Below are 14082 nucleotides of genomic sequence, written 5' to 3' on the forward strand. Positions count from 1 at the left end.
AAAATATCTCAAAAGTGTGGATGAAATTTAAAGGTTTGAATGTTGCATATCAGTAATTTTCTATATGCGGTACGAGTTATGCACATATATCCTTGTTTCCAGCCCCATAGTCGTATTTTGAAATCAGGGCAAACCCAAACTCATACTCAAGCTAGTCAAAACGGAAATAACTCATCAAATTACAGTAAGTTCAAACGGATACCTTTCAATACGAATTTTGTTACCATGCTTAGTTTACAGCATTCACATACCTTACTCATCAATCACTTATGCTAAACGAATGCTTTTACTTTTTGGGTTAAACATATTTTTACTCCCTACAAAATTACAAACTTTCAAGTTTAGTCCCTACAAAAAAATTATTCACTTTTAACTCCTATTTGTATTTTATAGGGACTATTTTGGAGGGCTAAAAGTATTCATTTCTTGTAAAAAGTTTTCAAAATAGAGACTATTATTACAGACTACAATATAGAGACTATTATTATAAACTACAATATTTTAGAGAACTAAAATTACCATTAATATTTTATAGGAACTAAACATAAAAACTCGTAATTTTATAAGAACTAAAAATATATTTAACCCTATTTTTTTTTAATGTACATGATCAATTCCTGCGGAAAATGAATGATATTATAATTAACTCATCTTTCGAAATTCAAAAGGATAATGATCATATGTGTGCCCATTGATATTGATCCATTTTTAAAAGTAGATAAATAATTGGGTTAATTATGTTTCTAGTCCCTATAAAATAGCGACCTTGTAAGTTTAGTCCTTACTTAATTTTAATAGCATTTTTAGTCCCTAATTTTGTTTTTTTGCCCTGAGTATTAGTCCCTACTCAATTCAAATTTGTTTAATTTATGCTTAAACTCTTAAATTTTTGAACAATTTTTTGCAGACATGTTTAGAACATTACTAAAAGTTCCTCCGCAAAAAATTATCGCAAAATTTGATTTCTACATCCAGATTTTATTACTTTTTATCTTTAACTTTTGTCGTTTTAAAAAATTCATATTTAATTCATTTCATGTCTGAAAATTCTAAATTTTAGTAAACGAACCTTTCATAGTGTTTTAATCTTGTCTCAAAAAAATCGTTCAAAAATTTAAGAGTTTAAGGATAATTAATCAAACTTTGTTTTAGCAGGGACTAAAATTATAAGTAAATTTTTTTTATAGGGACTAAAAATGCTATTAAAATTAAGTAAGGACTAAACTTACAAGGTCGCTATTTTATAGGGACTAGAAACATAATTAACCCTAAATAATTTTGTTAAAATTCTTATCTAACTTGACATAGACTAATTACGTCAAAAAAAAAAAAAAACGTGACAGACTAAAGTCGAGCGATTAAAGCATCTCAAAAAAAAATTATTTATCTACTTTTAAAACTGGCCAACCCACCAAATTTTAAGTCATGAAACAATTGTATTTTAGTTACTATCTTTTTCTCCAACAAATTTCTATTTTTTTTTGCACACTTTGTTTTTCTCATAACAAACAATTGTCAATTTTAAGATAAAAACAAACAAACAAACTTTGTTTAAAAAAAAAAAGACTTTAGTTTTCTAAATATATAGGATTAATTAGTTTTATTGAAAAAGATAAGAGTAATTGACAAAGGGTATAATTGAACAATCATACCCTTAAAATATCAAAACGACGGCTAAATAGGAACGATAAATCCGCACCTAAACGACACTTAAAAAGAACCGGAGAGAGTACTTATTCATAACTTATATGCATTAGCGCAATAAAAAGACAAGACATACGGACACGTCTGGACGCTAATATATAGTATAAAATAAATATAGATTCAATATATATATATATATATATATATATATATATATATATATATAATCAAATTGATCCTTTAGGTATTTTCTTAGTCTAAAATTTTGAGACCTAAAACCGTAGTTTGGGTCATTTTTTTTTTTTGACGTTTAATTTGGGTCGTCATGCTATCAAAGCCAATTAACCGCATAAAATCATATATATTCCTCAAAGGTAAAATTGAAAATAAACAATAATAATAAGAAGAAAAAAATCAAAATTAAACTAACTTTTGTTACTCTTAACTTATAAGGGGAAAAACTAAAGGAAATTGCTGTTTGTCCCGAAAGATTGCATCACGACAGCATCACGAGAGGCTAATTACTCAGTATATATCATAAATTACACCCATGCCCTCCCATGTTTTCCGCTCAGCAGCTTATTTTATTGGTCAGTTGCTTTTCGGGATAGAATCCCTCTAGATGAATAGCACTACTCAAAACTAAAATAGAGAAACGAAAATCCCAAAAGTGCAATTTATTCAAAAGAAAACCTAAATAAACACGCTAGCTAGAGATTTTTCAACAGAACCAAATCTGGTTGGAGTTGTCTGCACAAGTCGACATAAGTAAGATAAATCAAACGATCTTTGGCACCAGTCCTATGAATATTGTTATGTTTGCAGAAATATTTCAAATGTTGAAGTTTGCAACACCCAATCATCTGACCCAACAACAAAAACAACCAATTGATTGTTCTCTTCTTTGTGATTGTTGGATTCATAGCATTTTCTTGTCCACACTTTTCGCACGTTGGAAGCAATGGATTCATCCAAGCCTCAGGTGCACGATCATTCATGTCGTTCTTGTTGTTTTCAATGAACTCAACAACTTCATTAAACTTTTCGTTCAAATCAAATTCAAGAATGCTTTGAAAATCGCATTTTCCACATTCAACCTTTCCACTGATTGTGTTGACACCTTGAGATAGCAAGTGGTGAATGGTATAAACTTTGGCACGTTTAGAAGTAGCCCATGTAAAAGGTGGGTTTATTGTCTCTGTCCAGTTTTCTTTCTTAGGGTTAGAAGGACGCTTACGTTTACGACTAGTCTGCGGCTGAGGTTCTTCTTCAAGTGGCGGCTGTGGTGGTGTTTCCTGCTGTTGGTATGACAGTGACAGTGAAAGTGTACGTCCCCATATAGTTTTCCAGTCGGTTGGAGAAGGATGAAGACTATGCGGTAGAGATTGATCAAGTGCCGGTGGCGTCATGGTTGGTGGTGTTTCCGGTTCTTGATATGGCGGTGCAAGTGAAAGTGTGCGTCCCCATGATCTGTGAATATCTCTTAAGTTTTCCATTCTTTTTTGATTTGTTAGTCGTAGATTAACTGAGCAAAAGAACGAAGCATTTATAGAGGAAAGAAAATATTGAAGAGAAGAGTTATAGTAAGTATGATTTGTTTTAATATAAGATATAACAAAACATAATTTTCGTAACTAATTTATTGGGTAATAGTCACTTTGGTCCTTGAAATTGTAATGAGTAGTCAAAATAGTCCTTCAATATATCAAAACTTAAAAGTAGTCACTGATTGTGCATTTTGTTAGTCAAAATAGTCCTTAATGTTAAAATATTTCATTAATATTGTCAGATTAGTCCTCCAATATACTTACTTATTGTCATAGTCCTTATAAGTACATGTTTATTGTCATTTTAGTCCCTATATGAAAAGAGTTATTGTGAACATTGAGAGGTTATTTTAATCTCAAGAATTATTTTGACTAACAGAATGTACAATCAGGGACTATTTTGAAATTTTAATATAATGAAGGACTAAAATGACTAATCATTACATATTCATGGACTAAATTGACTATTACCCCCTAATTTTTTTTTTTGTGGTGGCCGGGTTTGAACCCCGGACCTTGCATATTTTATGCATTGTCCAACCAACTGAGCTAAGCTCACGAGGACACCCCCTAATTTATTTGTTACAACCCTTAAACGTTGCACAAAATTAAGTCAGGATCAATTATCTTATTTAAGTGTAATAAAAACAGAGACAATTTGTGCAGGGGTTGGGATTCGAACCCCGAATTTTCCACTTCTCCACACATAATGTGTGTGAATCTAGCCACTAGACTACTTGAAAAGAAAAAAAAAGACAATAAAGTGATCATTTATATATACCTTAGAACACAAATTGGGCTTTGAAGAGTGACAGCCATTCTGAGTCACATTCTGTTAACAAAAGCTGTTCTTAAACTTTTTTATAATGCTGCTTAGTTTTGTTTAAGAGTATCATGCCTTAATTTTAAGGCTTAATTACATTTTTAGTCCTCTAACTATTTATTTAGTATCGGTTTGGTCCTCTAACTAAAAATTGAATTATTTTGGTCCTCTAACTTTGTCACCGTTACTGCTTTTAGTCCTTTCCGTCAGATTTATTCAAAAAACGTTAGGGTTCATCAATTTCTGGAAAATGGGAAGAACACCATCAGCAAAACAAAACCCAAAACCCAGCAATCAACCAATTCCCAACAAAACAACATTTTCAAAAAAAAAACAACAAAAAAACAACAATCATCGTCAAAAGCACACCTGCAACACCAACCTTTCAATCCAGAACTCAACAACAATATCTCATCATCACACAAACCCACAAAATCCAACACAAACAGTCCGAAACTCACAAAACCTGCAACAATCTTCAACGCACAGAATCACAAGAACCAGGAATCAGACGCAAATGATCCCAACAAACCAGCAACACGCCAGTTTCAGAACGGAATCCATCAAAGCCGAAGTTAATTCGTCGAAGCCGTAGCAGAACCATACAAGGAGTCAGATCACAAATTCGAATTACAAAAGGAGCTTTAGCTTTTGAAAATTTTAGAGTAGAAACGTAAATAAAAGGAGTGGGAGAAGAAGATAATCAAAAAAATAACAAAATTGAATTTGGGGGTGAACCGAAATTGGATGGAATGGAATTGGGGGTGAGTGAATTAGGGAAGGTAAGAAAATAGAATTTGAGAGAAAGGCCATGGGAGAGGAGAAGAAGAAGATGAGGAATAAAGAAGATGAATAGTGAAGAAGGGGGTGATTTTTGTGTTTTTGATTTGAGTTTTGCTGGATTTTTGTGAAGAAGGGGGTGATCTAAAGTTTTTTAATAAACCCTAACGTTTTTTAATAAAATTAACGGAAAAGGACGAAAAGCAGTAACGGTGACAAAGTTAGAGGACCAAAATAATTCATTTTTTAGTTAGAGGACCAAACCGATACCAAATAAATAGTTAGAGGACTAAAAATGCAATTAAGCCTAATTTTAAACACTTAAAAGCTTGTATTCAAGAGTTTATATTTTATACCCTCAAAAAAAAAGAGTTTATATTTTGAATAATGCTTTGTATCCCGAATTTTTGTATCCCAAGAGCATCCCGAATGTACGTGGCACTGCTTTATTGTTTGCTAACCGCCTGAATGGTAAGTGGGGCCATTTTTTTTTTTTTAACAAAGTCTTTTGTGGATCGGGATACATTCCCGAGAAAAACCTCGGGATGTATAGCACTGCTGATTTTATTTTATAGCTATCTCTAAATATATTTTCTAAACCAATCTCTATGATTTGTAACATATATATTTGGATCTTTGAGATGTTGTTGGCCAAGCCTACAATACATACATGCATAAATCCAACATTTTATAAAATAATAACTTCCTTCAAAAAATATAAAAAATAACTTCCTTCAAAAAATAAAAATAATAACTTGTAGTCTCCACATTCATCATTAACAATCAAATAATATTTTATTCTATTATTACTTCAAATAAAAAAAAAAAAAAAAAAAGACAGAAGCCCAGTCCAATTTGTAAGCCTCTCAAAACCCAAAACCCAGGAAGGTATAAATATCGAATTTGTAATCCTCAAAACCCCAAAAATACTCAGAATCAGAAGGTATAACCGCTCCAACCCCAACCATGAAGGAGATTGAAGACAAAACGTCCAAACTCAGAATCGATCTCAATTCCATTCACCTCCCACCGGGTGAAAACTGTGGCATCTTCAGGTATATATATCCATCAACTTCTTTACTTTCTTGTTTTTTGTTGCTCTACGTAAACTATTCAAACCCTAGATAGTTGGTGATTATAATAAATTTCTGGTTCGTTTATTTATGTACGGTGTAGTGATGATGAAGATGTTTTTCAAAAGGAGAATCTGAGGGTCGAACAACTCCGGGAGAGACAGGAAATGGAGAAGAAGCTCCAGATATTGGCGGAAACCATGGATCACTTGGAAAGAGCAAAGAGAGAAGAGGTTGCTCCGCTAATTGAAGCTGCATATCAACATGGATTAGTGGAAGAGAGGATTCTTCATGAGCGTGAGCAACAAGTATGTCTACTTGTGTTCTCTCGGAAACAATTCAATTTTTGCACAATTTTCCTCTCAAGTTGGAACAAAATCTTCTTTTTGTCGCATTCTATTTTAAAAAAGGTTTTTGTTGTACTAACTGTGTGAGACCATGGTTTGATGCAGCAAGAGGTTGAACTAAGCAGACAGCGCCATGCTGCAGATCTCATTGAGAAGGAGAGGCTTAGTCGAATGATGGGCTATAAAGTTAGTATCATAAACTCTTAAGCTGCTCTTCTATATCTTGGCCAATTCGAGTAATGACAACCTTTTAACAATTGATGTAAATTGTCATCCTATAAGACAAAGACAAAATACCATTTATTAAATTTACCTAGTATGTCTGATGTTTCATCATGTGGTTTGGTTTTACAGGAGATATATCTAGAGAGAGTTGTGAGTCACCGCGAAGCGGAATTCAATAGACTGAGGAGAGAAAGGGAGGAGCGTATCTCTAGAATTTTACTCTCCAGGAAACAGGAGAGGGAAAAAATGAGAAAATTGAAGTATTATCTTGAGCCGGAAGAGGAGAGAAAACAAAGATTGCGCAAAGAAGAAGAAGCTCGGAAGCGTCAAGGTAGTCATTATTAATTTCTTTTCCTGCAATGTATAAAAGCCTAAGTTTGTATTTTTTCCTTCAGATCTTGTAGTATTGAAAGGATTACACTGAACTTGTTGAATGTGTCTATTTTATTAAATTCAACCAAAGCAGTCGTGATTTTGTTTTTCAATTCGTTCCTTTGTATGTCATTCTTTCTTCATTAGTAAATGTATGTTGCTATGTGGAATCAGTGTACCATCTTTTACACAAAATTTAGTTAACATGTGGTGTTTCTGAACTCCAGAGGCTGAGAGAAAAAAGAAGGAACAAGCTGAACATCAAGCAGAATTGGAGAAATTGAAGAAAAGGCTGAGAGGGAGAGGAGGGAAGCACTATTGGGCAGACCTACTGAACTAGCTATGAGGCCTTATGGGTTGGAACTTTGACAAAAAACAACTGAAGCATATTTTTGAATTTAGTAGTAATTATAATTCCTTTAAAATTAGTGTAATTGATTTTGAAAAGGAAATTTAGTCTATTTTTTAAATTTATGTTTATGAGTACGACATTTTATTATGGTGATATTGTATATTTTTGCTTTATAATTAAGTTGAAATTTTTAATGCTTGTAACAAAGAAATTTGGAAAATTTAATTATTGATATATTTATGGTATTATAGTCAAATAACAATCACTGCATGTTCTGCAAATCAAGCCTATAAAATTGAAAATGTAATACTAGCAAGATACAACTCAACATGACCAAATCTGGTTGGAGTTGTTTGAACAAGTCGACACAAGATAAATCAACCGATCTTCGGCACCAGTCCTATGATTATATGCTTGCAGACATATTTAAAATGTTCGAGCTTGCAACACCCAATCATCTGACATAACTGCGCAAGAACAAACAACCAGTTGATTGTTATCCTTTTTATTATCGGATTCATAGCATTTTGTTGTCCACTTGTTGCATTTTGGAAGCACATGATTCATTCAAGCCTTAGATGCACGATCATGCATGTTGTACTTGTTCTTTTCAATGAACTCAACAACTTGATCAAACCTTTCCTTCAAATCAAATTGGAGAACGCATTGTTGGCATTGAACTGTTCCACCAATCGTGTTGAAGCCCTCATATACCAAAGTGGTGAATGATGGGTTTATTGTCTCAGTCCAGTGATGCATACGTCGACTGAGATGATTCTTCATGTGGCGGCAACTGCATGGGTGGTGGTGTTTCCGGGGGTTAGTATGGCGGGGAGAGGGAAAGTGTACGTCTTCATGTCCAGTTCTTCTTCTATGGTGGAGAAGGATGACAAGCTCTGTGGATGAGATGATCAAGTGTCGGATGCAGTGGCATGGGTGGTCGGCATTGGTCGTGGACTCGTGGTACTTCCAGGTGTTGGTGTTGTGGTGAGAGGAGAAGTGTACGTCCCCATGATTTGTGAATATCCAAGTTTTCCATATTGTTGTTTAATTTGATAGAGTAGATTGAGTAAAAGAATTTAGCTTTTTATAAAGGAGAGGAAACATTGGTGAGAAGAAGTGTTATTGTAACGTGTCCATTGTACAAAGCAATTGAGCTCAAGTGATTAATGAACTTCACAAAAGGACGAATTATTCTAGAGAACCTAAGTTCGATTATAAGTGGACAATTTATTACCAGATTTTACTTACCTTTCGGCCAAACTTCAGATTACTAGGACCTTTTTTCCTAGAAACCGGAGGGTTAACATAAAAAAACTAAAAGTCCGTTGGATTTTTTATTTTATGGATTTTTTATTTTATAACTTTTACAAATGAAAGTTGAGTACTTTAATCAGTTTATGATTAAAGTTTTTGTCTAATATGCACAAGTAAATTAGTCTGCCACCATGTACAATTTTGTTTTCTACCATTAGATTAATAAGTAACACTATATCACATTTGATCAAATGATAAAATTTATTGATCCAATGGTGCAAACAAGTTTTTTCATTATGCAAAACTTGCCTCACTTGTGCACCATAGAATTAACCATTTATTAAAGGATCTCAAAACAAAATCATTTGTCCACTCTCACAAACAACACCCTCTGAGACAATTAAAATTTCCTGCAAATCAACTAAGCATATAACTTCCATAACAGGACAATTAACTAAGTAGTGCAAAATTACTAGCAAAAGTAATTGACCAGCTGGCACATAGCTAATTAAAATCACACAAATCCATTAACAACTATATTGATAAGATTCACAGAGCCAACAATACACAGAATCAATTATGTCAAAGTGAATTACAACTGTAAGAAAGATGAACAGAGGAAAGTGAAAGTAAAATGGATCCTATACATGATTTTTGAGTGAATATTTGCAAAACATAGATCATCCTCAAAAGGTCATGCTAGTTGACAGGAAGAACCCTTTTCAAAATTAGTTTCAACATATGATAGTGCAAGGGTATTCCATCTTCATGATGTAGATCATCTAGCCCTGCATTGCGAAATTCTGCATATTCATCATTAGTAAGGCGACGTGAGACACCAACAATCTGGCCAGGGTATTCTAAATCGCGCAGCTTCTTTGTTGCCTGCAGTGCACACATATGAATGAAATGATTATGAATCTCATTATGAATGATTATATGCTAGGATATATGTAACATACCCCATGCATTTTCTTTCTGTTCATAGCAATTAATTAATATAGACATACAAAATTATCAAACATATAAATTGCTTTAAACTAATTCATGGGATGAAATATAACCGTGTATGTATGTATGTAATTATGTAGTGTACCAACCGTAATTCCATCCATGACGGGCATGATCCTAGCCATGAGAATGAGGTCGAATTTACGTTCAACCGTGCCAATGAGGTCTAAGGCTTCTTTACCATTTTTGACTGCGTGAGTTTCCACACCAAGTAATGTCAAGATATCTCTATGAGCCATTCGAACAAGATCACCATCTTCCACAACCAGTACTTTTAATCCACGCGGGACTCTGTGATGATATGGAGGAAATACACGTGCCATTATGCCTTAATTACTACAGTTCTGTTTGTTATAGAAAATCAAGATTGAAAAGGAAAATGGTGAGAAGAAATAATATAAGTAATAAATAGATTTGAAGATGATGATGTTTGCAGTAGCACTTGCCTTGTGGAGAAAGAAAGAACTCTTGATTACGTGGGAGTGAAGAAAGAAAGCAAGTATATATTGAATGAATTTCAACTGAAGATATACAAATTAGACAATAATGTGAGTATCAAGATAAAGATATAGAGGTATAATTACAAGATTTCAAGATGATGGTGATGCAGTTGTACTTGCCTTGTGGAGAACAAACTCTTATTCTGTGGGAAGTGAAGAAAGAAAGCAATTAACTATGTGTAGTGATGATGAGCATTTCAACTCAGTAGATACAAATATATTTATATCTAAGAATTAGAGGGTAAATTTAGATAGGTAGAAATTGACTTTGGGTTATTATTATCAAACTAATTAATTAACTTCTGTTCTGTTTGTAACTGAATAAAGTGAGTCAGTTAGTTGGTTATTTTGGTTGGTAACTTTGCATTTGAAAAAAAAAAGTAAAAAAAGGTAAAAATCAACTGTTTCCAAAATCATAGAGGAACTTCAATAAGTAAAGTAGTTAGTTACCAACTAAGTTTGAAGTTAGGAAAGTAAGAATTTTGAGGAAACCAAATTGTTAGTCCATAAAATAAGTCACACAGTTGCAAGAGTCTAAGAGACTACTTGTATACTCAATGTTGTCGGATAGAGCACAGTTTAAATTTCGGTCCCAGTCAAGGCCGCGATCGCGTATAAAATTTCGCGATTTCGAATATTATGAATGTTGTGTTATAGATTGTTGTTGTCGCAGATTTCGCGATTTCAGGTCTAACGATGTTGTGTTATATATAACTTAAACAACATTGCGCAAGTCTTAAATAATGTATAATAACTTAAATAATGTAAATTAGAGATATATTTGAAGTCTTAAACTAGAGGAAGAGTCTAAAGGAGATAACATTATGTAATTTATGTTCAACTTTTTACTAAAAATCTGATTTTCATGAACAGCTTTTTGTTGCACCCATAACGATATTTCGTCGCGCTGTAAAAATGGGGGAAAACGGTAACAACTTACCTTTTTGTTGCGGCATTTTTCTCGGTAATTGGCCGGTTTTTAAAACCTTGCATATGATAGAAGGAACATGGAATGGCTTACATAATCAAAATCACAGCTAGGAGTATCCTTACAAATATTTCAAAATGAAGGTACGGAGTAACCATTAGCTTAAATGCTTGGCAACATACCAATCAAATTGAATCAGCTCAATAAAGCATAAAAAAAATTTGTCACAAATTTTATAGGACACTCTCAAATAAGTCTCAAAGATTACGAATTTGGTCCCTAACATTGACACAAAGACGATTTTGGTGGTTCCAAACACTTATATCCCACCAAAACATAATAGATAAATAATTTAGAATTTCTACACAAACAAAACATAAAATTGAACTTAGTCTCATACATTCAAGGATGGGAAGGCTAAAGCTCATAGGCAGCCACTGCGAATGTTTTGAGAAAAATCCATAAATGATTTTATCACAGACGAAGTTAATGAAACATAGCAAAAAATTGAAGTTAGTAGTTGAACATCAAAACTTATAGATTAAAAAGGACCAACATGATCAAGGAAAATAATGTAGAGTCACCTAAGGTGTCATAGTCAAATTGTTAAAAGCAACATAATATAAAACATTTTGTAATGCCAACTACTTAGAACAAGTTGTCCATAAGCAAATTGAAGACCATATAATAATTCTTCCTGCTACTATTGAAGTTGCTGCTAGTGGCACCCCTGCATATGAAACTGGAGATTCTCTTGCAACTACTTCAGGTCTTCATGAAAGTTGTCACATTTGAGATGTTATGTCTGCATTAAAAAAAAAGATATAAATTTACATAAAGTATACTATAGAGAATAATTATAGCACACTCAATAAACAGGATGGTTCAAGCAACTTCATGAATCATGACCAACAGAACTTGACACATACTAATAAGAATATTCTGTACATATAAATTCATTTCCTTTTAAAAAGAAAATCATACATTACTGAACTTGATAAAAAGACCAATATTAGGCATAAAGGGAAATCATAGTCATTGCCTAGTAAGAAAATATTTTGTCCAGAGTCTAGAACTTGTGTTACCAGGTAAAGATTCTGAACTGATTTTGTATTAGCAATGCAATCAAACCTCACAAAAGGAAAGATCCTTAAAAAAGTTTGGTGTTTTGAAACAAACATTGATATTTTCTGAACTATATGAAAATTCCATACATTGATACAGAGAAGTAAATTTTCATCAAATAGAAGCAACTTTATTTTAAAGTAAGAATGATTTAAAAAAGACCAATGAAAGAGAGCAAAAACTGCAACATATAGAAAAACAAATTCCTAGGTTCCTTCTCATGCTACTACAGCACATGAACAGGGGTAAATAGCCAAAACCAAAGCCAGAAACGCATAAACAAAGTACTAGTTAAATGCAGAAAGAAATAAACAAGTTTATAGCTATTACCTAATTAATTTTGAGTACAAAGTGCAACTTGTCCTTGACCCTAAATGACCAAATGTTGAGTTTTTGACCTATTTCAAAACCATTTCCCCTCACAGCATGTTTCCAATTTTGTATAAGACTGTAAACCCATTTATCAGTCATTCTCCACTTCTTGAAGCACATTGTGAAGCTTCTAAAATAAGGGTCCAACACAATCACTTCTAAACCAACCGGTTTACCGTTTTTATCCTTTGTATCTAAAGTCTCCTTTTCTGTCTTGGTGAGAAAACCAAGTTCGTCTTCTTTAAGTGGCATTAAAAGACGATTTTGGCCTTCATCGATATCTGACGCAAACAATTTCTTTGACATGATATATCTGATATCAGTGCCATTCAACTCCTTGATCTTGTTCTTGACATTAATAGGTAATATTGGCGGAGGTAACGCCAAATTTTTCTTATCTTGTTTTTTCGGTTCCACCTTCCTCGTGGTCTTTGGTTTCGTTCTTTTATTTGGTTCCACCTTCTTCGTGGTCTTTGGTTTCGTTCTTCTTTCCGCATAAGACATGCTACCTTCATCACATGGGTGACACCTTTTCTTGGTATTCGCTACTTCTCCTTCCACTGTGTTTTGTGGAATATTTTGAGTTTCTTGGAGAACAAGTTGACTGTGTTTCTTTATTTGTGCTAACTCTTCTTCAGAATAAAATTGTGGAGCATGTTTAGCTATCACGCATTGCCAAGCAAAGTTATGGAGAAGGTTGAGTGGCGCCGTTTTTGCTTTTTCCATGTATCCTTTGATCTTCTCCTTAGTGATAGCAAATTTCTGTTCCTTCGTCATGGCTTCAGTATTTTGATTGTTCTGCAACATAGCTTTCTTTTTCTTTTCTTTCTCAACGTGTTCTTGTTGTTCTGCTGAGTTGAGTGTGTGTGGCTTTAACTTGTTATGGAGTAAGCATTTATAGAAGAGGGTTTATCAAGATTAAAATCTAAAACTAAATAATGATAATATCTTTTTTTTGTTTCAAAAAGATTTTTTGAAATTTTAACTAAAAGATAAGTATTTTGTTACTAAATTGTTTAACAAATCTTTGGGCTTATGGTTTTACGAAAAAGATTTATTATGTCAAATCTTTTTCATAGTTTGTTTAAAGGTTTTTTTTTTTTGTTTAATTATTTCCTAAGGTTTGAACGGGGTACTTCGACTATTTGAAACGGTATAAATAAAGACTCACAAATAAGATAAAGTTTTTTTTTGAGCAAATAAGATAAAGTTAATTCAGTACTAAATTTGTTATATTATCGATGTCATAAAAAAGATAAGTGGTTTGTTACAATTTAAAAGTGAGAAATATATATACCTACCGCTATAATTTAATCAAAATCTTTCTCTAAGTATGAAATTTAATTTCTACCAAAAGTACAATATTATCCCTTCTTAATTTTTTGGCACGTCCTCAAAATTGTATCCTTTTGTTTTTGATTAAAAAATTATTTAGATTAAAATGATAGGTATAAATATTTTGCACTTTCATATTATAACAAACTATATTTATTTTTCAACCACACCAACAACATAACAAACATAATATAAATTATTATATCTTTGAATGACGTCAACCATATAGCATTATAAGCAAATTTGTTTAAGGAGTGTAATTGAAAATGAAAATGAAAAAGTCAACCTAAAATCATGCATGCCCTTTATCTATACTATATTTATATATATATATATATATATATATATATATATATATATATAAAGAAAATAGAGGATTTTAGGGAGATTT

The 14082-nt window shown here is 32.6% G+C and overlaps 2 protein-coding genes and 1 pseudogene across 2 annotated transcripts; 1 reads left to right on the forward strand and 2 right to left on the reverse strand.

The window, feature by feature from the left end:
- Nucleotides 1-5415: 5415 nt before the first annotated feature.
- LOC146910320 (eukaryotic translation initiation factor 3 subunit A-like) lies at nucleotides 5416-7229 on the forward strand. The gene is made up of 5 exons (XM_085725736.1): nucleotides 5416-5849; nucleotides 5971-6175; nucleotides 6320-6400; nucleotides 6569-6770; nucleotides 7039-7229. Exons 1-5 carry the CDS (start codon nucleotides 5761-5763, stop codon nucleotides 7149-7151), a joined length of 690 nt encoding a protein of 229 aa, XP_085581862.1. The 5' UTR covers nucleotides 5416-5760; the 3' UTR covers nucleotides 7152-7229.
- A 1890-nt stretch (nucleotides 7230-9119) lies between these two features.
- Nucleotides 9120-9740, reverse strand: LOC146910321 (two-component response regulator 24-like; annotated as a pseudogene).
- Nucleotides 9741-12195: 2455 nt separating this feature from the next.
- On the reverse strand, nucleotides 12196-13206 carry LOC146910322 (uncharacterized). Its single transcript, XM_085729938.1, has one exon. The coding sequence runs from the start codon at nucleotides 13161-13163 to the stop codon at nucleotides 12315-12317; it is 849 nt and encodes a 282-aa protein (XP_085586064.1). The 5' UTR covers nucleotides 13164-13206; the 3' UTR covers nucleotides 12196-12314.
- Between the last annotated feature and the right edge of the window lie 876 nt (nucleotides 13207-14082).

This window comes from Medicago sativa, chromosome 7, assembly GCF_051527215.1.
Source record: "Medicago sativa cultivar Bolivia chromosome 7, Bolivia_mono, whole genome shotgun sequence".
Lineage (NCBI taxonomy): Eukaryota > Viridiplantae > Streptophyta > Magnoliopsida > Fabales > Fabaceae > Medicago > Medicago sativa.